This window comes from Pholis gunnellus (genome assembly GCF_910591455.1).
Source record: "Pholis gunnellus genome assembly, chromosome: 24".
NCBI classification, from domain to species: Eukaryota; Metazoa; Chordata; class Actinopteri; order Perciformes; family Pholidae; genus Pholis; species Pholis gunnellus.
The window spans coordinates 7928470-7951700 of record NC_136551.1 but is presented as its reverse complement, the minus strand read 5'-3'; the positions used below and the strand labels follow the sequence as shown (position 1 = coordinate 7951700).

Genomic DNA, 23231 nt, shown 5'->3' with positions numbered 1-23231 from the left:
TGAGATAATGATTGGATTAGAGTGGTGTGGATGAGCGTATGTGATTACAGGGCACTTGATATTTAAAGAGAGAGGGGTGACGGAGACCAAGTGTGTGTGAGCAAGAGAGAGAGAGGTTGACAGGTTATTAAAGCTTTTGAGCGTCCTCTCCTCGCTCCTTGATGCCTCCTGCCACCTTGTGGTCAGCAGAAGGAGGTACACTATGAAGCCTCTCCAGTTTCATTGGCTTTAGTTTCACATTCTAGACCGATCTTATTAAATTTACTACATTTCTAACCATAACTTAGTATGAGACTTTGGCTGGCTGTAAACGATAACCTGTTATTTTGATGATGTGCGTTTGACAGAAAATCCAGTCTGAGCTGAGCGACCATGAAGCGACCCTGGAGGACATGAGGAAGAAGAACCAGGACAAGAAGCCGTCCCAGAGGGTCCTGGGACAGATGGACCTTACCCAGGTACAATACACACTCACACCTGCACATGTGCAAATGCACAGATACAGAGAGCGATGGGCACACATATTGTACATTTAGCAATGTTTCTTAGATGGAGGAAACATGTACGGGTCAATGATCGTGATGATGTTCGATCAAAGTACAAAGACTTATCAAAGATAACACCTTCCTTTGTAGGAGAGGGACACAATCACTCAGCAACCATGGAGGCTATACTTTCCTCAAGCAATGATAAGGACCTTAAAGAGACATACAGCTGCATGTTTCGCCCCTCTTTAGTATCAGAGCACCCGAGCTTTCCCTTTATAGCTCTGTGCCTGTATTGGACTACAGGTCAGGTCAGCATCTCCTCCCTTTTCACAGAAAATGCTGACCGACGTGTTGACGAAGTTCCGGCTCTTCCAGAAGCCGGCGAACTTCGACACCCGGCTGTCCGAGTGCGAGCACTTGCTGGCCGGGGTCAAAAGCCAGGTGGGGGTGCTGGACATCCGCAGCGTGGAGCAGGACGTGGTGCAGTCGCAGCTGGACCAGTGCATGGTGGGTCATTGCAGCAGATAGATGGATATGATGGTGTGATCCTGTGTTGAGCCCCTTGTTGTGTGTGTTTTGTGTGTGACAGAAGTTGTACAAGGTGCTGAGTGAAGTGAAAGGGGAGGTGGAGACGGTGATAAAGACAGGGAGACAGATCGTCCAGAGGCAGCAGACCGAGCAGCCCAAAGATCTGGACGACAGGGTGACCGCCCTCAAACTGCTCTACAACCAGCTCGGCTCACAGGTTAGAACTCACGCACACAAACACACACAGTGAGACACAAACGAGTCAGATATAGATATGGATTTGTCCTTTTTTTTTATGTAGGTAACTGAGAGTAAGCTGGAGCTGGAGAAAAGTCTGAAGTTGTCCAGGAAGCTACGCAAGGAGCTGAACGGGCTGACGGAGTGGCTCGCCGCCACCGACAGCGAGCTCACCAGGCGCTCCGCTGTGGACGGTATGCCCAGCGACCTGGAGGCTGAGGTGGCATGGGCACAGGTATGACACACACATATTACTATTAAGGTTTGAGGGGAAAATAGGCAGACATCGGGGGAAGAAAACTGGTTTTGTCTCTGAACTCTCCCTCTTGTGCCCTTTTTCCCGTCGTCAGTCCATCCACGCGGAGACGGAGAGGCGTCAGCCGCAGCTGCAGGCCGTGGTGGACCTCGCAGAGGCTCTCAAGACAGTGCTGCGGGGCCACGGGGGCCTGGTGGACGACAAAGTCAGCCTGCTGCGCTGCAACTGGATCGCGGTCACATCCAGAGCAGAAGAATGGCTCAACCTGCTGCTGGTCAGAGGAAGAAAAAAAAAAACACCCTATTTGTCTTTCTTATTGGTGCTAAAATTAAACCTCTAAAAATAACCCATTAGAAGTGTTGAAATAAATGCTTTCTATGTCTCTCTCTCTCTCTCTCTCTCTCTCCCTCTCTCTCTCTCTCTCTCAGGACTACCAGCGGCAGATGCAGAAGTTGGATGGAGAGATAAAGGAAGTGAATGGATGGATTGATGGAGCAGAGAAAAAGATGAACGAGATAGACAGCCAGGGACCCAACGACGCTGTGCTCAAGGTTGTAATGCCTCTCTTTATATATGTTGTGTGTCATTTATATCGGATAAATCATCAGATGTCGGACGGCTTCTTCTAACCTATATATAGGTTATTTTGCAATTAGGTTTCTGATATGTAGCCATTTGAGAACCGTTTGAGAACCATTTGAGAACACTACCGCGTTTGTCCACAGGGGCCGCCAAAACCAACACAAAATGAAAGCTCCTCGTAGTAACTTCAAATGTGTAAATTGACTTCCGTCATTCCGTGTCTTGGCGTCCTGCAGGTGTTGCGTGCAGAGCTGGAGCTGACCAGGGGTAAGATGGAGGAGGTGAGGGCTCTGGCGCAGGACCTCAAGTCCACCAGGGGGGAGAACTGCCAGGCCCAGGTGGGACCCAAAGTGGAGCAGCTCGACCGGAGGTTTGACACCATCGCTCAACGCATCGCCTTCGGACTGGTATTATACCCTCTGATTACTGTCATTTGTTGTTTGCCATTTTGACTCGTAAACACTGAAATTGACTCTTTCATCACTTCTTATAATCCAACTATTCCCATATATTTACTTCAAGCTCTCTCCAAATGGACTAAGAACTCATTAAATTGACTTCAAACTCTCACTAAATAGACTCTCTTTCTAAATGTACTTTAAACCCTCACTTAACAGACTTCAAACTCTCACACTAAATTTACTTCAAACTCTCACTAAATCTGCTCCAACCTCTCCAACAAATTTACTTCCTCTTGGCCACTAATGATCTTTCTTTTTTTTGTGTCTGTTCGCCTGTGCATCTTTGCGTGTGTGTGTGTGTGGCAGACGGCAGCATCAGCCAAGGAGCTGGAGCAATACCACAGCGAAGCGCAGATCTGGCTGGAGCTCCTGGAGGAGGAGGCCAAGCAGGGGGAAAACCTCAAGGAGGAGGACTTCCAGGAGAACAAGGTCTCACACGCACACTAAAGGATAATGACTTTCTCTCATATTATGTGTGCACTTCTACTGAACATGTGTGTGTGTGTGTTGTGTAGGACTGTGAGGAAGGTGCAGTGAAGGAGTTACTGTTGAAGGGCGAGAATCTACAGAAGAGAGTCCCTGATCAGGACAAGAGAGAGCAGATCAGACTGAAGCACAACCAGCTCAACAGCAAGTACAGCACTGTCAAGGTAACGCATTTTGTGCATTAAAGTACTTATAACACACATGTCCACGGTGTTATGAGTACCTCATACGAACCCACTTCTAAACATCACAACTATCCCCTTAGCTTAGCATAAAGACAGGAAAAAACAGCTAGCCTGACTCAGTCCAAAGGTGATAAAATACCTTTAAAGCTCAATGATTAAGATGATGTATCTGTGTGTGTGTGTGTGTGTGTGTGTGTGTGTGTGTGCAGGACCTGCGTGTGCTGAGGAACCGGAAGGCGTTGGCCATCGCTCCCCAGTGGTACCAGTACAGGAGGAAGTCACATGACCTGCTGGCCTGGCTGGATGACATCCAACGCAGCGTGGACCAACTGCCCGACCCCCCCGAAGGAGAGAGGGTCAAGGTGATAACACACACACACATTCATGCATAAATGAATATCATATCTTTGCCTTTCTGCCATGTTAAGAAATGACAATGAAGCTTGATATCCTTCCTCATCATCCAGCTCTTCATCTCACACCGTCTGTCTCTCACTTTCTATCTTTCATCTTTTCTCATTCTACATCCTCCTGGGACATGATAAGAGTGAAAGGACTTTTGTTTTTCACCTCTCCTCTTGATAAAAAAATGGGTTGGTGTCAAGCCTTTTGCAATAATTCATTTGGGAAGAGGACTTTTTGAATCTTCCTCGTATCTATTTAAAGACATTATTGCAGATTGATTCTTGTGCCCAGTAGGAGACGGCAGAATTTATCTGGGATTTCTTTTGCGCTGAGTTAATAAGAGGCTCATTAAACAGTGTTGTGTAGCATTTTAACATCAATAAATCATGACTAAATTATTTGTGAAATGGCAATAGCATTGACAATCACAATATTAGCAATTAATAAATGGTTTATAACACACTATAACAGACCAGGTGTAGTTGTAAGTAGATATAAGGACATTTTTTAAATGTTTATTAATGTCATTTTCAACAATTATACCAAACCATCTATGATAGAGTGCTGTGGGAACAATTTCAATGTTTGGTTCTAAGATTGTTCCAAGATATAAAATACGTCAGTAGATACTAGTAGTAGTAGAAATCACAAAGTACTGAGAGTTTAAAAAAGTCGGTCGCTAACAAGCCACTAAATGAGACTACCAAGTGAGATGTGTCATATTATTTATTATTTGTTTTTACTGTACATGATAATACATTGATGTTAATGCTACACACCGTTGAGTCTGCGTGTTGATGTGGAAAGGTTTGACGGAGGAACCCTGAACTCCACCTGTTTTTCTCCCCCCCCCCCACCACCGCCTGACTCTGTATGTGTGTCTTTCACTTTCAGATGATCACTATGACATTTCGCTAAGCGGACGTCTGACTCGCTCGCCTCAGACTCCCCCTGTCATTGCCGCAAACTGAGATTCCTCGCTGTCTGTGTGTCTGTCTGTCTGCTCATCTACCTGTCTCTCCATGCTTCTTTTCGCCCTCGCACTCCCCCAGTTTACCCCCCCCGCACTTACTTCTCTGTACTTATTTAAAAGGCCAGTTATTGTACTCCTCAATGTAAATAAAGTCTGAAGGCAGTGTGCGCCTCCTAATTATAGCACCACTTTCTTATTTGATGTGGATTGATACATAGAGTATAATATTAACATACAATGAATGTTTGACACTGACAAACATGATATCTCAATGTGTTGTGGGTCTGTTGGAGTGGGTGCTAGTGAGTGAATAATGTAAATGTTTTATTATTTTTATTATGTATGATCACTGTGTGTGTGTGTGTGTGTGTGTGTGTGTGTGTGTGTGTGTGTGTGTGTGTATCTGTATGAGTATGTGTGTGTGTCTGTGAATGTGTATTACTCAACATCCCCCCACGGGCTCAGCCAATAGCAAGTGACCCCCCCATGGTTGATTTTGTCCAATAGGAAATTGGCACAGAGTTCGACAAGAAGAAGGAGGAGCTTAACGAGGTGCAGGGCTTAGCCAATCAGCTCTCAGAAGCTGGAGCCGCCAATCTAGTGGAGCCCCGCCAACTCCAGCTCAACACGCGCTGGGTTGAGGTGGAGGGCAAGTTCAGACCCTTCAAGAGACAATGTGTGAGTTTCAGTAGGCACGACTTCTATACAGTATATCTACAGTACTAACAGAGAATACTATACTAATCAGACCGGGTTATCATACTAATACTACTTCTTTCATGCATGAAATTAGCCTGAAGAGCTTCCAATAACAACTATCTGAAATGAATCCCCTTCAAAATGTGTTAAGCAGGCTCAATATTAACATCCTAGTTTACGATTCGTTCTAGAATAACAAATAAGTTTAGTTTGTTACTAAGTCATGTTAAAGCCTTTTCACACCGGGGGACGTTTTTTTTCTGCGATCTATTCACAAGTCAAGATATTTTTTTTTTTCATGAATACTTTCACGAAGAACGCGGATATTACGCATCGAAAGAGCGACGTCATTGTTTTTCTGAGCTTTGACACTGTGAATAAAGGCATCAACCAATTTATTAAATCTACATTTATATCAGCTCAAAAGCTCCCTAGTCCGAACCTAGACGGCAAACTTTATTAGTCCTTCCACCTTGACAAAGGCAGCGCATACCAAAACCACTCCTATTGTTCTTACCTTTCACAATAAAAGCCGTATACAGGCCTTATAATATTCTTCGGCGAGTATTTAGCAATTTTGTGCCATTTATTCATAACCCCCACAATGTGTAAAGGTTTATGCTTCACAGTTTAACAAAATATGGTTTCTTCAACCATTAAGTTGTATTTAGATTTATTTTACAATTTCATGTCTGAGCTGAGTAATGATACTAATGATAATACCAACACCTGATAATACCAACACCTGTCAACCCATTTTGGGAAAACACCTCAGATCTACTCGTCTAACTATTGGCAGGAAAAGGCAGGAAAATAAGTGTATATCACACAATGTAGGGAAGTTCACTGATATACAGTCAGTTAAAGACATTTCTCTATGTTCATCTTTAACAATAAATGTCTTATATTTGGGTTATTTGGTGTTATTCTATATTTTTCTGATTGTCCCATGATCCCATGAAAAGACCAATATCACCAGACTTAACCTTCAAGATAATATGAAGCTCATTTGAGTAATTTTCAATAAGTTTAAAACAGTTACTTAAAATCTAAATCAGAACTATATTGTTCCTTTCAAAATAAAATGTGAGTTGCCTTTTTTTTTCTTTTGCATCTTCTCATTTACATGTCTTATTGTGGTCATGTGAAGCACGGTCACATGTCCAAATCTCATTGGTTGCTCTGTCTCGTTCTGTGTCACCGCATGCTTCCCCCCCACACACACCACACCGCTCGGCCTGCCAACCAATCACATTACACCCTCACAGTTCCCTGATCTGACGACCACTGAAGATGTATGTATCCTGTCAACCAATCACGTGAATCAACCACTTACACTAACACCACATGGTGTCAACTTGGACAAATGCACATCTGAACTGTCAGATTTTTTGATTTCTTCAGGCGCACTGAGAGGAATCATAAGCACAAATTTCATTATCTTAAGTTGCCAAGAGCCCACAGACTGAACACACTCACTCTGTCTCAGTGTTGTACAGTAGGGCCTCTGAGCTGCTCCACTCAAACTGTTTAGCCACTTCGGCACATTGATGAAGAACCCTTGAGCAGTAATGGGTGCACTTACTTTCCCATACTCTCCAGGCTGGGTTTTTTTATGAAAAGAAATACAGTATAGATGTGTATTCAGTCCAAGTGATGTAGAAGACGGAGGAGAGTAGACTCGATCATGAGCGTAAGAGCCATTTAGAGCGTAAACATTTCGGTGTGCAGAAACTGAAGAAACTAATTCTTTGTGTCTTGAAGAGCGACATCAGGCACTTACAAGACAGACCACATGTTACTTTAAAGCTCTTCCTCTCATCACCAAGATCTGCTCTGCTCTCATGTCTCAGCAACACACATTGAAATCATAAACACGTGTCTAAAAAGGCTCCAAATTAAACATGCAATGTGTGAACAGGTGGGTCTATGTGTGTGTACACTGAGAACAGGTTTGGGCCTTTACTATGAATGTGATTCATCAGATGACGGATAATGTGTGAGTCTGTCACACTGGGTTAAATTCATTAGTTGCAAACGTGGAAATCAAATATATCAAATACTTTTTTTGATTCAGTCATGGCCACAATGTTTCCCTCAGACCTTAAAGGATGAGTTCACCTATTAATGAAACAGTACTCGCACTCATATACGTTGAAGAAATGGTAAATGTCATGAATCCTCCTGTCCATACTGGCTGTCCCTGGCCTTTTTGAACTTTAATCGAAGCCATGGGATACATGATGCACAGTTCTAATTCTGTGTATAAATTCTATATTCTACACATATAAAGATGACAAACAGATGGCCTGTGGTATTGTAACATAGCAGTGGTGGAAGACGTATTCAAAGCCTCTACTTAAAGTGAGACTGTCACTTTTAAAAGACGTGATGAGATTCTTCTTCTTACCGTACCAAAGTTAAATTTACAAGCACTCAAGCACACCCGTGCTCTCATCGGCACACTAAGGGCTGTTACTGCTTCAGCCTTACCTGGTCTGGTATGACCAGTAGCTTGGAGGCTACGGTTAGCAAAAGTAAAAGTACTCATTATGCCACAGAAGCACCCGTCAGTCATTAATATGTTAGTTGAATATTAGTGGATAGTAACAATCCATAATTTACCATAATTTGTATGTAAAATCTTAATTTGCTAATTCCAGATGAATTATGTTTAAGACATACTTACATACATAAGACAGATGTGAAGCCATCCTTTAACCAGTTAACAACCATCAGTTTAGCTCTAGAGCGTGTGATCACAACATATGACCTTAGCCCAGTTGGATTTGTAGATGTTGATAGTTAATAGAATAGTTTGCATTTACAATTTCTATTTTCTAAAGATCAGTGCCACTAAATATGAAGCCGCAGCCACTTAGCTCAATTTAGCATAACGACTGGAAGCAGGGGAAGAAGCCAACATAGTGTAGCTTTGTCCCATAGTTCAAACAATGACATCATACCAGACCAAACCTCAAAACACAATGTTGTAGCTCATTTGTTAAATCCAAACAAAAACCAGTTGTAAGTGTAAAAATGTTTGGCTAAGTTGTGGTAAGCTAAGCTAATTGGTTGCATGCTCTAGCATGATACACAATGCAGATTACTAATGTGTTTGGGTAGGAATATTCCGTGAAACAATCTGGGGGCTTCATTTGTCAAAGCTTCTAGTTCATCATCTAAAAATGTATCTACAACAAGTAATAAAGTTATTTTCATACAATTCAATTTATTCTGTAAAGCCCAAAATCACAAATGTGGGAGGAAAAAGGAAGACGCGACAAAATAAATTCTGCTTTTGTTCATATTAAATGTATGTCTTCTATAGATGGGAGTTATACGGAAGCCCTGCGAGGCAAGTGAGGGATTTTAGAGGGAACATAAATGCTTTTAGTCCTATATAGTGGCGCAATTCAGCTTCTTGCAGAAGTACCATGGGAAATGATATCGGCAAAACCTTTTTTACCTAACAAAATCAGACTTTGGAAATGGATCCCCACTCTCAATTGCCTCTCAGGGCTCATGCAGATATAGATATTCTTATATATATATATTTTTTTAAATTGCATGGTGAACTCATTTAATAATTGAAGTCCCAGATCGCTTTCTCAATCAGTTGAAACTCAGATTTGTTTCCCCTAAAGCTAGCTTTGAGATGTTGCCTGGTTAGATACATGAACAAGCATTGATATCAAACGTTATTTGTGTGAAGTAATAATGTTTTCTTCTTCTGATCTACCTCCCTACACCTTCCTGTGTGTGTGTGTGTGTGTGTGTGTGTGTGTGTGTGTGTGTGTCCAGGAGTACGTAACAGAGCTGCAGGCATTGCTGCGCTCGGTGTCAGAGACGGACTTCAAGCTGAACTCTCCTGAATACTGGCCTGCAGCGTATTATAACCTGCCTCAGCAAGAGCACTGCCTGAAGGTCAGCACCACTTTAATGTTTGTGCCTGAGAGCAAGAATATGAGAATATTTCTCAGGTGACAACATCATGAGTAATCACACCGTAGGTTCTAATGAAATGACAAATATACACACATGTGAACAGTTATACGCATTATACACCCAAGATTTATACCAATCTAATATCTGGCTGTTCTATATGAAGTTACAGCCAGTTAGCTTAGCTTAGCATAAAGACTGGAAACGGGGGGAAACCCTTAGCCCGGCTCTGTCCTGAGGTAACAAACTCCACTCACCACACAGGAGGTGAAGGGGAACATTGACGAGTTGCGAGGCCCAGTAGAGGGAGCGCTGGCCCGCAGAGAGGAGATGGTGTCTGGGGCTCGGCCTCTGGAGGGTCAGAGGATCCAGGAGACCGCCGCCCACCTCAACACTAACTGGGACAAGCTGAACAAGCTCTACCACGACAGGCTGAAGTAAGGAGGGGGTGGAGCGATGCGCGGGGGTCGCGTGAATATTGACTCGTTTTGTGCACGAGTTTGAATGAAAAATCTGTGTGTGTGTGTTTGTAGGCGTTGGCAGGACTGCAGCTCCAAGTGGCAGAAGCTGGTTTCGGATCAGAAGGCGATGGAGGAGTGGCTGAATGACGCCGAGAGCGCTTTGGGACTGGCCGAGAATGAGCCTGCGGGACACAGTCTGCACCTCAGGGTAACGCACATTTACCCGCCGACACGGTTTGCACAGACGGCCGATCGTACCCTGAAAGCTGCTGGATGTATTCCAGCTGAGTCATATTTAGTCTCAAGTGTCCACCAACACTGCTAAAGTGCCCTTGAGCAATGGCACAGGAGTCCAAAAGACACATTCCCTGTTGCAGCATGAAGTAGCACATGACATGACCTACAGTAGATGTGACCTAACGTCATATCAAGACATGATCTGGCATCCATGACATCAAAATGTGTCACTGTGATTCATTTCTGCATTTGTTTGTTGTGAAACATCTTAGTATCATCTCCTGGTTAAATAATGAGTTAAATATACACCAGAAGCATTTCATCGCAACACAGAAAAATGTGTTTTTAACCACCCAACAAAAAGAACGGTGAAAAACTCCACGATTCAGTCTTTTCATGTTTTATTAACAATTATTTTCTCATGTGTATCATGCGTTTTTACCCATACAATATGTGTATTAAAGACACAGTAGGATTTTCCTAAAAATAATGTTTGTTTGGTGCCCCCATGTTTTAAGAAAACACAGCCCTCTTGGATGCCCCAATGGTAGCTAAACGGTGAGCCATTGTGCCTTCTATGGTGTTCTTTAAGAACATTTTATGAATTTTTCCTCCAGGGTGCCGTTTGACTGGAAAAAAAACGAGATGCAGCGCAAGAATGTGTGACCTTAAAATGGAGAAAGCGTGATCAAATCCCTCCAGTTTGCTGTTGCACCATCGCATGCAGCTGGTGCCTCTTTCTATTTATTCTTTTAGTACGCCACTACATAAATGTAGCGTGTTTTGATAATACATGACTTAATAACACCTAAAACAGCAAGCCCAAAAGAACATGACATGAAATGACATCAATAAATGACATTAAATCGCTGTGAGTAATCAATAGCACACACACACACACACACACACACACACACGCACGTGCATGCTTTCACCAAATGCCAGTTGTCAAGAGGAAAAGGCAGTGAGTGTCCGACTGTGCAGTCAGCCTCAATACAAACAAAACACTTTCTATTTTAGGCTGACAGTATGACGTCATCAAATTCGACATTTCAAACCCCAAAAGCTGAAATTGAAGGATTACGAAAAGCAATTTAACACACGCGAAGAACAACGGGCTTTTACATCACCGAGACCCGGATGAATAATGTATGAGGGGATCATTCTTAGAAATGTACGAGGGGATGCTTTCACAGACGCTTCAATGAGTTGACTTTAATTCCCGGTTGCTGTGGTTAAACTGATGCACTCAGACGCATATGAAGTATTGCTATATGCGTGTGTGTGCATCATCAGACATGCCCACTTCCCTTTGGGCTGCTGTGATCAGCTCGCACTGCCCATGAGGACGCAGTGCCCAAGTAACAATCAAGTGCCAACCTGTGTGTGTGGGTGTATGTGTGTGTGTGTGTGTGACAGAACCATCTGGTTCCTCAAAACACAAGCTGCCGCCTGAACCGCACCTAATCCTGATCCCCCATTGTACAAGCACACACTCATTCAATGAAATGGTGTTGATGCACTTGTGCGGGCGTCATATTCACTTTGTGGAGACTCAGCCTAACCTCAAATGGTTGGCTCACATTTAACAACAAAAAATGCATTTAAATGCATAGTCTGTGATTTTGAGGAAATATTGAAGAAGTTTGCACTAAATCTAAAGCCAGGAGGTGATTAGCTTACCTTAGCTTAGCGACCGGCCAGGCAAAGAAAAAGTTCCAGCACGCAATTTCCCTTAATACCACAGATTGTGATGTATGTGCTCATTTTTGACCAAGCTAGGCTAACTGTTTCCACCAGTTTCAGTTGAACCACCTCCTATAGCTTCATATGAGAGTGGTATCAATCTTCTCATCCAGCCCCCAGCAAATAACTTAAAACACATTTCCCAAAATTGCCAAAGCTATTTCTTTGAAAGTAACATTAGAAAAATCATCCACTTCGTGTGTGTGTGTGTGTGTGTGTGTGTGTGTGTGTGCAGGACCTGACGGAGGCCATACCTCTCCAGGAAGTGGTGTTGTGCAGAGTAAACTCAGCAGGAGAGGACATCAGCCAGTTGAGCACGCCGGACGATGCCTCGCGGCTCCGAATGCAGCTTAAATTACTCAGCGCTCGCTGGGTTAACGTCTGCCAGCAGCTCAACGAGCGCAAGAGAAGGTGTGTGTGTGTGTCTGTCATGTTGCTGTTCATGAATAACCAATGTTTGTTTCATTTACAAATGTCCCTGAAAGTGCATTTTAATGGAATATTCTGTCGGCACATTGGTGCTCTCCCATGACAGCCACCTATAGCTCACATTGGCCTGGATCTCACCCTCCTTTTTTCTCCTGCTGCCGCTCTCGACTCCTGCAGGTCTGCCGAGGCTCGCACGGCGACCGCTGAGCTGCAGGAGAACATGGGCTCCATGCTGGGCTGGCTGGACAAAGCGGAGGGCGTCCTGGCCATCCCTCTGCAGCCGGCCGAGCCACAGCACATCAGAGACACTCTGGGCAAAGTCCAGGTATCCATCGAGACACAACACGGCAGTCATAATGAGCTGTGTGTGTGTGTGTGTGTGTGTGTGTGTGTGTGTGTGTGTGTGTGTTTACATGCGTGGGTGTGTGTTGATCAGTGTAAGTTAATTTAGCTGCTATCATAGTGTAAATGAGATACAGTTCTTTATTATTACACTCTGCGTTAAAAGAACATTTTAATGTGCTTATGTGTGTGTGTGTGTGTTTGTTGATTCAATTTAGACGGTATTATGTTTTCCAATGATTCTATAATGTTTCATTCTGAAATCCAAACTCGAAAACACGTTGGTGTGTGTGTGTGTGTGTGTCTTTTGTTAGTTTAGATAATTAGGTTGAGAGAGCTTGTGCCCTACATTGAGCTGCTGCAATTATTTCTTATTAAATTCAGCGTGTATGACCTTTTCTGTGTGTGTGTGTGTGTGTGTGTGTGTGTGTGTGTGTGTGTGTGTGTGTGTGTGTGTGTGTGTGTGTTTGTGTTTGTCAGGCACATGTGGAGGCGCTTCCTGTCAAGAGGGCGGCGATGGAGGATCTGAACTCCAAACACAAGCAGATAACACTTCCTGCTGAGAGACAGAAAGACATCAGGATCATCAACGCGCGCTGGGCTCAGGTTAGCGGCAGCCACTGTGAACACTACGGATAACAGTACGCCAGCGTTTTTTGAATATTCATCTTTTCTCATCAGTGCAATACAGAAGCCCTGAGAGGCAAGTGATCAAAAAAATCCATGTTATCCATGTCTTATCTAAATGGTTTATGTCTTAAGAACAAGTGAATACAAAATGTTTTGCCAGGATAACATTTCCAAGTTCCTTAATTTAAAAAAAGAGTGTTTTTTACCGTAATAAATCACAGTCTGTCCTTGTTTAGGCGTCCAAGGCTCTGCCTGAGCGTCAGCTGGAGATTGAGGGTCTGCTGAGGGAGCTGGAGAAGTTTCAGGGTCAGCTGGACGCCCTTTCAGGCTGGACGTCCAGCACCAGGGACAAGCTAGAGCACAGCCCTGAGGAGGCGCCAGCAAGGGTGGGACACACACACACACACACACACACAGCAGTAATGCCCCATTTTGAGAAAATAAATTCCGGTCCTTTAGAATCAAACCTTTCTCCGTTCATTTCTCCAGCTCATTGAGGAAGTGCAAGCAAAGCAGCCGGAAGTGGAGTTAGTTTTGAAGCGAGCCGATCAACTGTACAAGGACAGTCCTCACAGCCAACCGGACAAGGTGAGGAATATTCCCCACCTGAAGTTTCCATATCAAAATAACAGCATTTAATTGCATCACTGCAACTCAATCATCTGTAACTGTGTGTGTGTGGTGACAGATGAAGTACATCAAGATAAGGGAGGACTGGACTGTGATCCTGGAGCTGATGCGGCAGCATAAGGAGAGGACGGCTGTCCTGCTAGTGGCAAAGAAAGCCAGTAAGACTTCATTTTTATATATATATATATATACATTTTTTTAAGTACATGTTCATATGCAATACGTGGTCTCTATTATATTGCTGTAGCTGTCCATTACAGTCTGACTAGTTTTCGGGAGATTCCTTCACAAAATGAGCGCGGCGTTAGGTAAAAATGGCCGCCATGTGAATACGGTCTGTTTGCAGGTTTACTTGTATGTTTCTGCACGTTTTTGCTCAGGTGTGAACTTTTTCTATATATATATATATTTATCCTCCCAACAATCAAAACAAGCCATGGAAGACTTGATCACAGTAGCCCCGCCCTAAAGCATACCCTGCTTTATGGTCTGTTTGACTCTAAATGGACCATATTTTACTAAATGAACATCATGCTGTATTGAAGAAGACTTGAAACTAGAGATTGAGACCATAAACTCATGTTTACAATGTTTACTGAGGTAATAAATCAAGAGTGAAGTAGAGTCATTTTCTCATAGACTTCTATACAACCAGAGGAGTCGCCCCCTGGTGGACATTAGAGAGAATGCAACTTTCGAGACACTTCTGCATTGGCTTCACTCGGCAGAACCGGTGGTTGCCGCCTGCTATAACTGGACATAAATAAGTGGTTTTAAACGTTGTGTGTGTGTGTGTGTCCCAGATGAAAGTCTGGTAGGGAGTTCCCTGCCTGAATCTGCGGCGCTGGCTCAGTTCAACAAGTCCTGGGCGGAGCTCACTGATTGGCTGACCATGCTGGATAACATGGTGCAGAACAAGCGCGTGGTGGTGGCTGACATGGAGGACATCGACGACAACATCAGCGGGCTTAAGGTCAGGACCTCAGAGATCACTGAAGCAATTATTGTGGTCCATGTACAAAGCAATGATTCATTTGATCTGCTAAAGTGCACTAATCAATGCGGAAATGAATCAGTAAATTACAGAGATTGATTCTGGTGTTTTCAGGTGTCTCTGCAGGAGCTGGACCAGCGGCGCCCCCTGCTGGAGCGACAGGTCACAGCAGCACAGAACCTGAAGAACAAGACCAGCAACCAGGAGACCCGCAACGCTATCACTGAACGCAGTATGTCACACACACACACACACACACAAACACACACGCATAATCTTGTGACAAATTGTATTTCAACATTTCCCAACTACAGAAATTAAAGCTATGAGTACAAATCTATCCAATCAAGCAGACTGACAGGATTTCCCCCACATGAAGCTACATCTTATATTTATATACATATTTACTGAGTCTGCATATGCTATTTATCATGAAAGCTGTATATTTTAATTATTGGCTCGTGTGGATTTTGGCTCAAACCGTATGCTTGCACGCTGCCCTACTAGGCATTATTATGTACTTCATTTGCTTTCTTTATGACTTTTGAAATAAAATGACAGTATGCCAGCGCCCATACTTTTTCTTTTACCCTAATAACTACGCCAGTTACTTTTTTCTGGACCTAATATTTTATACTGACATATTTTGTACACTGACAAGAATGCCTTGAATCAACCACGTCAGATCATGCTTGTGCAAAGCAGAACCCAGAGCGAGCCATTAGCTTTCCAATGCTAGCTAAAACTGAGGTGATAACCACTGCGGTCTGCCCACATTAAGCTAGCTATAAGCTGTGATTAGTCTTGTTCTTCTTCAAGCTTAAACTGAACATACTAATGTTGAAAGTGCTATATTGATATTTACATATATATATATATTTGCCATTTTCACTCTTTCTGTCATTGTAGTTGACAGGCTTCAGACTCACTGGGAAGACTCCCAGACGAAACTCTACGACAGGATGAAGCAGCTCCGCAACATGCAGCAGGACTCCGCTGATTGGCTGGATTCCAAGAAGGGGGTGGATCACCTCATCAAGCGGGCCAGTGAGAAGATGGAGTCCTGGCAGGAAATCACGTACACGGTGGAGGACTTGAAGAAACAAAACGCCGAGCTGAAGGTCAGGCAAAGTGTTTTACACTCTCAGATTTTTTTTCTCTAAATTAGCATAATTATGACTCATAATTTAGACGCACACACGGTTTTTCCACCGTGCATGTGAGATTTATAAACAGAGGGAATCGTCACATTGACAGTTCTTGTCCTTTCTGCCTCAGCTCTTTGCGAGGGAGCTGCAGCAGTGGCAGGGTCAGGTGGATGAAACCAACGCGCTGGCTGACAAACTGCTGACACTGTACGCCAATGACGACACGCACAAAGTCACCCAGGTCAACGACAACATGGTGGCCACCTGGACACACATCAACAGGCGGTAAGAACACTGAAGACAGATATATATGTAGATAAAGCTTTAGGATTATAACTCTAAGCAACATATTGAGGCTGTTATGTTTATATTTCAGATAAAAATCCTGTTTTTCTCTTGAGGCTTCAGTAGGAGACGGCTAGTTGCCGCTACCCTTTTGTTCTTCATTATGGGGAATTTCAAACATATAGCTGTCCAGATAACTTAGGACTTACCTAGTTATATCAAGTTTTTTTTTTAATAAAAACTAAAAATCTTAGTTAGAATTTTTGAATGAAACTCAACCTTAAAACAGAAAAAAACAAGCTCAGAATGGAAAAAAACATTAGAAATTTGGCAGCATGTACACCTTGGTAGCATGTATCTTGTCATGCGTGTGTCTCCAGTGTTTCGGACAGAGAGGCGTCTCTGGAGGCAGCTCTGAAGTTGCTGCAGCAGTCATACCTCGACCTGGAGAAGTTCCTCAATTGGCTGACGGAGGCTGAGACGACCTGCAACGTTTTAATAGACGCCACCAACAAAGAGAGAATGCAGGAGCAGCCGGAGGCAGGAAGGAACCTGCTGGCACAGTGGAAGGTAGGACACACTGTTGTGTATTTCAGATCTTCCTCTAAAGAAAAGGATTCTTACTACCTGACCGGCCCAGCTGGACACCCAGCCCCAATTGAGGGAGAGCTGCGACTAAATCTTTCCTGTGTGAGTCCACCTTTGTGGTTGCAACTAAATAAAGTTGCTCAAAATCCCTCTGTTGGAACCCTGACAGGTATGGAAAGTCCTCCTGCTCTGAGATAACCTCTTAAATAAAGCTTTTCATTCCAGTAGAAACATAAAATACAATTGTCATTATGCAACACAGGGATGCTCAACAAAGTTCACAACAAAACAAAAACAGTAGTACATTCCTGTAGTGACTTCTTATTCATTTTTTGAGGCCTCATTGTGTTCTTTTCTCTAACGTTGATATACACGTTTATAGAAATGCTGATATGAGACGTACTTTTAGTTCGGAAACATCAAGATTCAACGTATCCGTGGTTCACAGAAACTTACGATGCAATAAACGTGCGTTCTTCCAATGACCACCAGGGGGCGACTCCTCTGGTTGTATAGAAGTCTATGAGAAAATGACTCTATGAGTTTATGGTCTCAATCTCTAGTTTCAAAGCAGGGTATGCTTTAGGGCGGGCTTACTGTGATTGACAGGTTGCCGGAAATTCAAATTTTTTTTTCACGGAACATTACATGTTAAATCAATACAATATTTTGTCGGGTGGGATCTATCAGACATTCAGCACATTTCCGCGGGTTTGAGATTGTCTTCCTTGACTGTCCCGGCTGGTATGACAGGAATGCTGACATAGCAGTGTAGAGAGATCTCATTGGCCGGTCAGTGCCTGGCAGACAAATGTAAAAATCCCCCCACTGCATTGTGGGTGTTAAAGGGAAGGCTCTGTTCTGCGAGAGAACAAATTTTGACCCTCCGCCGTCACCCTGCACCCACACACACACTTTCTGGTGGAACGGCGTGTGCACGATGCACATACACACACACACACTCATGCATACTGTAGAGGAAACACAATATGCTGCACACATGCAGCATATTGGAAATACATTTTCAGATACACACTTCCTTTCGACGTGCACGCACTGTCAGTACAACAGCAGCACTGTATGCAGAGCTGAGATAGTCTTCTGTGTCCAATTATAATGGCGGGCAGCAACGCAGCGTAGCATCCAGGGAGCACACACACACACACACACACACACGGGCTATAACACTGAATGCAGATAACGTTTAATTGGAAAATGAGCGCACATATAGTTTATGTACCCTTTCAAGTTCTCCCTGCCTCTCCCCTCCTCCTCTCTCTTTCTCACCCTCTCTGTCGTTCAAACTCACACTGACTCACACCCTCCAACTCCGTCTCCCTTTTTATGGGTAACTAACCCTCCCTCCATCACTCTCGACTCTCCCTCCCTTCCTCTTCATTTCCAAATCCCTCTCTTTGTCGCACGCATTTAAACAGAGGGCGTGCTTTGCAGTCACATTGAGTGCTAATCTTGGAGGACTGGAAGAAGCAGAAGATGATGCTTCTTCTTCTTCTTCTCCGCCTTGACATCTAGTTTTGGGATTCCAGAGTAAAAGTTTCGGGGATGCTGCGCAGGAAGGTCTACCATATTCAGGTTGGGAAAGAAACTCAAGTGCGTTCTTTTGCAAATAAGCATTGTAATCCTGAATTGAGGCATTTTATTTTAAGGAGAATGTGTCATTTCGACGTATGCTACCAGCTGGAGTTTGACCGTGGTTTTTAGTAGGTATAAATCCACTAGCTTTGGACACATTTTGCTGTATTCACGCTTTGCTTCTGCAACAGGAACTTGTCACATTGTGGGCACAAGTGCTTTTCCTATAAACTAAAAATCTCAACGTGAGCGTATTCTGCTTTTTTAAAGAAAGAAAAAGTAGAAACATGTAAAACCCACGGAGGCACATGTCAACAAACAAACATCCAAAATGATACAGAAAACTAAAATCCATTCTCCATGTTTGATCAAATGGTCTGCTGTCCTTTTCGTCGTCTTTGTTGCTGTTTTGGGTCATGAATAACCCTTTTCTTCCACTTTTCTTCCAACTTTCAATTTCAAATAATGTGTCAGTTTTTCCAGTATGAAGAGTTCCTCTGTCTCTATATATCCATTGTACCGGGGTGGGGGATCCACTTTACCCCTTGTCTGTTTTACAAACTATCAACAATAACTTTACCACATACCTATCCCGTAACAAGAGATTGCAATGTTATTAATTAAGCTCACAAAAAAGACCTTCTGCATTTTCCTGACTGAAAATGAAATTACACAGATAATATCATATCCAAGTATCTATGTTGTATACCATTTTCCAAAACTAATATTTTATGGTATTTCCAAAATATATGCAAGTGATCTGCATCTGGTACTCCACACTAGCTCCAGCATGGTAGATTTATGTTTAAATAGTTATACCTGAACTGTAATTTAAAAAAGAGAAGGAGAAATCTCCCTCCATACCCAGGAACGGGTCAGTGTTTGGTGTATTTTCCACAATCGTCATCTGAAATGTTATGCCTGATTTGCATATGCTCTCAGATGTTGTCCTCTGCGTTTGGATATTTTACACACAACAACCCTGCCGAAATTCCCCAACTAATAATATTCCATGTGTAGTGTTTACGGATGAAATAACCCTGCCTCGTGGCTGCATGCGCTTCACTGTCCCAACGTAATAATGTAACTAAAGTCTTTAACCTGGCTCATCCACTTCCGCCCTCGAAGACTCTATTCTAACGCTTTCTTTACGACTTGTGGAATAAGAAGACAGTTGATGTGCATACCAGAGCACCACCCTAATTTTGTCTTTTGCTGTAATCGCTACATTGGCCTCCTGTCGGTGTGCCGGGGGGGGGGGGGGGCAGCGGTGCCGGCTAGTGGAGCAAGTTAGCGCTAAACGCACAGGTAGCCGTCGCCTGTGCTAGTGAGATACGGTTTATGTCGATGCTGTCTGTATAAGCTGCTGTATGAAGCTGGGACGGGGTTTTGGGGGAAAAGCATTTCAAAATCTGTGAAATCAGCGAGTCATGCTCTCAAATTGAAAGAACATGTTCTTTAATGACATATATATGATGTCGGATAAGCCTCTGGGAGAAAGGGGCTTTATTTCTGGGGTTTCCGTGTAGCCACAACATATCTGAGCCAAGACTTCCTCTTCCCTCATTGTTTACAGTCCGATTAGCAACTTCAGATGCCAGACTGGAGTTGACAGACGAAATGTGTTTTACCACAAGTAGCCAGTTTACAAGCTAATATTAAACCAGTGAAGACATTAAAGTTTAAGTCCATATAAAGGCAAAGGGCTGGGATTGAGCTAAACAACACACACAGAGGGACAGGCCGCTACTCCACTATATCTTTCCATAGATAATAGTTGTTTGCTGCCATAAGAGAATCCCTCATTAGTCCCACAGTGGGGACATTTGTGTTGAAATTCTAATGCTCAGGATGTTAAATACAACTCCTTTTAAGTGTTTCAGTAATGGATCGTCTGTTGGAAAATTGAACACAGGTGGGACTACAGCTGTCGAAGTTACCAGCTGATTCCAGGCTGACTAACACATCATGACATTTCAGCGCAACAAAGGCTTCCATCCACAATACATTAAGCCCTGCATTACGGCTCAAGCCTAGTGGTTGCTGCTTTTTAGAGAGTAAATCACTCTCTCAGATCCCGATCCCATTACTGAGCACTCAAGCAGTGAAAAATAGTGAATTCCTGAAAGATGGCTGCTATTACCAAGAAAATAAAGTGTCTGCTCCAACAGAATTTACTGCTCTTGCTTCTTTTCCACTAACTCTTACTGTGTGTGTCACTAGGACCTCCAGGCAGAGATTGACAGCCACACAGAGCTGTATCACTCCCTGGATGAGAACGGGCAGAGAATCGTGACCTCACTGGGGGACTCCGAGGATGGGGCTCTGCTCCAGAGACGTCTGGACAACATGAGCCAGCGCTGGAACGACCTGCGCAACAAGACCCTCAGCATGAGGTGAGTCTTTGTTCTGGACCGCCGTGGAGTTTATGTAAAGCATAAGAGACAAAAAAAAACAACTGTGATTGTGTTTCAAGGGCCCACCTGGACTCAGAGATGGCCCCGTGGAAGAGGCTCCACATGTCGCTGCAGGAGCTGCTGAACTGGCTTAGGCTTAAAAGTCAACAGCTGGAAAAGGAGCCGCCTGTTGGGGGGGACGTCCCCGCCGTGCAGGCACAGCTGGACACACACCGGGTAGGAGGACACACACACACACACATACTATGTGGGACACGGACAATTAGACTGCTTGTCTCTGCAGCATTTTATACTGAAGAATGTGACATTTTTGCAGAATCTGGCTTTGTTTGTTTTTTCAACACGCGCACTTGATCGTCTGTCATTCCACAGACAACCAAACAATTACCAAGAAGAGTGTAGCACAGCGTAGGATCACGTGGACCTTTGGGTTTTGCTATTAGAAAATTTGATATTCTGATCCTATCAGGACACAACATTATTTGATCTAATTTGTAGTTTATTTGTATTATTATGAATCTTGGGAGGGGTGGCAAAACTTGCGGTTCTTACTTGGTCTTTATCCATCCTGAGTGTAGCTCCGAGTCATAATAGAAGGTAACACGTCTAGGAACCTTCAGCACCAGTGCAGTAAGCAAGCAACGAAAAGAGCCTGTTTGATACTTTCGTAATAAAAGTTTTGTGGTTTCATTGTAAAAGCATCCATTTACATTTGAGGCAGACTTAATGTCCCCCTGACTAACATTACACAGATCAAAGGCTCACAATAAATGCAAAGTATTGTGGAAAGGTTTCAAGGAAAACCCATTTCATGCACAAAAAAAAGCGAGATGATTGGCTCTGCTGATTTTATCATTTCATGTGTAAAACTACAATGAGTCTGCAAAATGGTGAGTTCTCGCAGAAATGCATTAGGGAAAAGGCTTTTAGTCAAAGCGTTGCATAATAAATCCAGACATGTTTTAGTTTGAAGAGACACTTAAATCCAACAGTGTTTGTGCACAGAATACACGCAGTGGGCTACGTTGACTCCTGAGGCTGATTTATGCATCCTTGAAGCAGAGGTCTTAAGCTCAAATGTCCACAATAATATCTACATAATGCTACTTTCAATAAAAGTTAAAAACATTCATTGTATGTGTGTGTGTTCGCACAGGGCTTCAGGAGGGACTTGAGAGCCAAAGAGCCAGTTGTGACCAAGGCTCTGGACGATGTGGGAGTCTTTCTGTCGGAGCTGCCCCGGGAGACACCATCACCTGAGCAGAGGGGTAACACAGACACATGTTCCCAAAAAAGTCTGCATAGAGGATGCTGCAGGAAGGAGACCTAAAACCGGGAAAATAGGCCAATTTGTTCTGAGATGCTTTAGAAACAGGAGGTCTTATAGAGCGTAAACGCCTCTGTTCATGCTCGGAGCCGCGAGTATAAAGCAAAGCTTGACCCGACTACTCATTACCTTCAGTAACCGGGTCATCATTTCTGGAAAGAGACATTGCTGATGAGTTTTTTAAATGTGTTTTTATATTTGCCACTTTGAGCACCACAAGCCGAGTGCCGTCTAGTCCCATTATATTGGAGAGAGGGCAGACATCTCTATGGCTAACACTCGGCAACTCACACCAAAACAATCGAGATCGATAAATGGCACTGCAAGTAAGAGGAACAATATATATTTTGGGATGAACTGTCCCTTAAAAGACACATCGATAGGATAGATTAAGAACGTAAGCAGAAGAGCGTTGTAAGCAGCATAAGCTCTTTTGTTAGATTGGATTATTTACATTTGAACACACCTTGCACCTGCCATTCAAATGTGGAAACACAGGAATAAAAGCTCATTAATTACCAGAGCAGCACCAGGATCAGCTCTAGCACTTGAAGTCCTGCATAAAAGGCAAATATGAAGTGAATTTAACAGACCTTTGGACCCTAGTAACAGCTTGGTAACAACCACACATGGGGGTTAACACACACACACACACACAGACTTTCCTGCAGCACCTTGCTCACCATGGCTGCAGCCCGGTTACCAGGCTCGTAGAAAGCAGCTGAACTTTAACTGTGGCCCAAATGAACCCATTCAGCCGCCAAACTCAAACGCACCCGGAGAACACAGAAAAGAAAGGGTGAACTCCAGCTGCTAACGAGCACTTACTTCCTCATAGGAAGTCGTTTGACCTTCAAACCGGCCGCGGTTGGGGACGCTGAAGCTGAATCGACGCCGTGCTTTTGAGAAAATGACATTTTGCTTGCTTTAAATTCATCAGAACCTGTGTCTTCACAAACAGCCTGAGTGGTTTGACATATACGCTGCTAATGCTTCATTGTCACAGCTAAAGCCTGTGCTTTTGGTTGCCCACATCTTAAGCAGTTAGAGCTCTGCACGGTTTGAAGACATACAGAATGTATACAACATAGAGTTGCTCTTCTTCTTCTAAGTAATGATGGTCGTGTAGCAGCAGGGTTTTCCTCCTCATCAGGACATG

General features: G+C 43.5%; 1 protein-coding gene across 7 annotated transcripts in view; it reads left to right on the top strand.

Annotated features, from left to right (window-relative positions):
* The window catches only part of dmd (dystrophin), a 217798-nt gene that overhangs the window by 148068 nt on the left and 46499 nt on the right, over positions 1-23231 (top strand). For all 7 annotated transcript variants that reach the window (XM_079185527.1, XM_079185525.1, XM_079185522.1 and 4 more), the window contains 28 exons: positions 348-458; positions 822-995; positions 1078-1233; positions 1318-1488; positions 1604-1783; positions 1938-2060; positions 2328-2498; positions 2859-2981; positions 3068-3202; positions 3433-3585; positions 5109-5279; positions 9105-9227; positions 9510-9682; positions 9779-9914; positions 11925-12100; positions 12296-12443; positions 12941-13066; positions 13327-13476; positions 13580-13678; positions 13779-13878; positions 14524-14693; positions 14829-14946; positions 15624-15835; positions 15993-16147; positions 16528-16717; positions 20552-20724; positions 20805-20961; positions 21902-22013. In XM_079185527.1, coding sequence (XP_079041653.1) covers positions 348-458; positions 822-995; positions 1078-1233; positions 1318-1488; positions 1604-1783; positions 1938-2060; positions 2328-2498; positions 2859-2981; positions 3068-3202; positions 3433-3585; positions 5109-5279; positions 9105-9227; positions 9510-9682; positions 9779-9914; positions 11925-12100; positions 12296-12443; positions 12941-13066; positions 13327-13476; positions 13580-13678; positions 13779-13878; positions 14524-14693; positions 14829-14946; positions 15624-15835; positions 15993-16147; positions 16528-16717; positions 20552-20724; positions 20805-20961; positions 21902-22013 — 4186 coding nt within the window. The remainder of the gene's footprint in view (positions 1-347; positions 459-821; positions 996-1077; positions 1234-1317; positions 1489-1603; positions 1784-1937; positions 2061-2327; positions 2499-2858; positions 2982-3067; positions 3203-3432; positions 3586-5108; positions 5280-9104; positions 9228-9509; positions 9683-9778; positions 9915-11924; positions 12101-12295; positions 12444-12940; positions 13067-13326; positions 13477-13579; positions 13679-13778; positions 13879-14523; positions 14694-14828; positions 14947-15623; positions 15836-15992; positions 16148-16527; positions 16718-20551; positions 20725-20804; positions 20962-21901; positions 22014-23231) is intronic.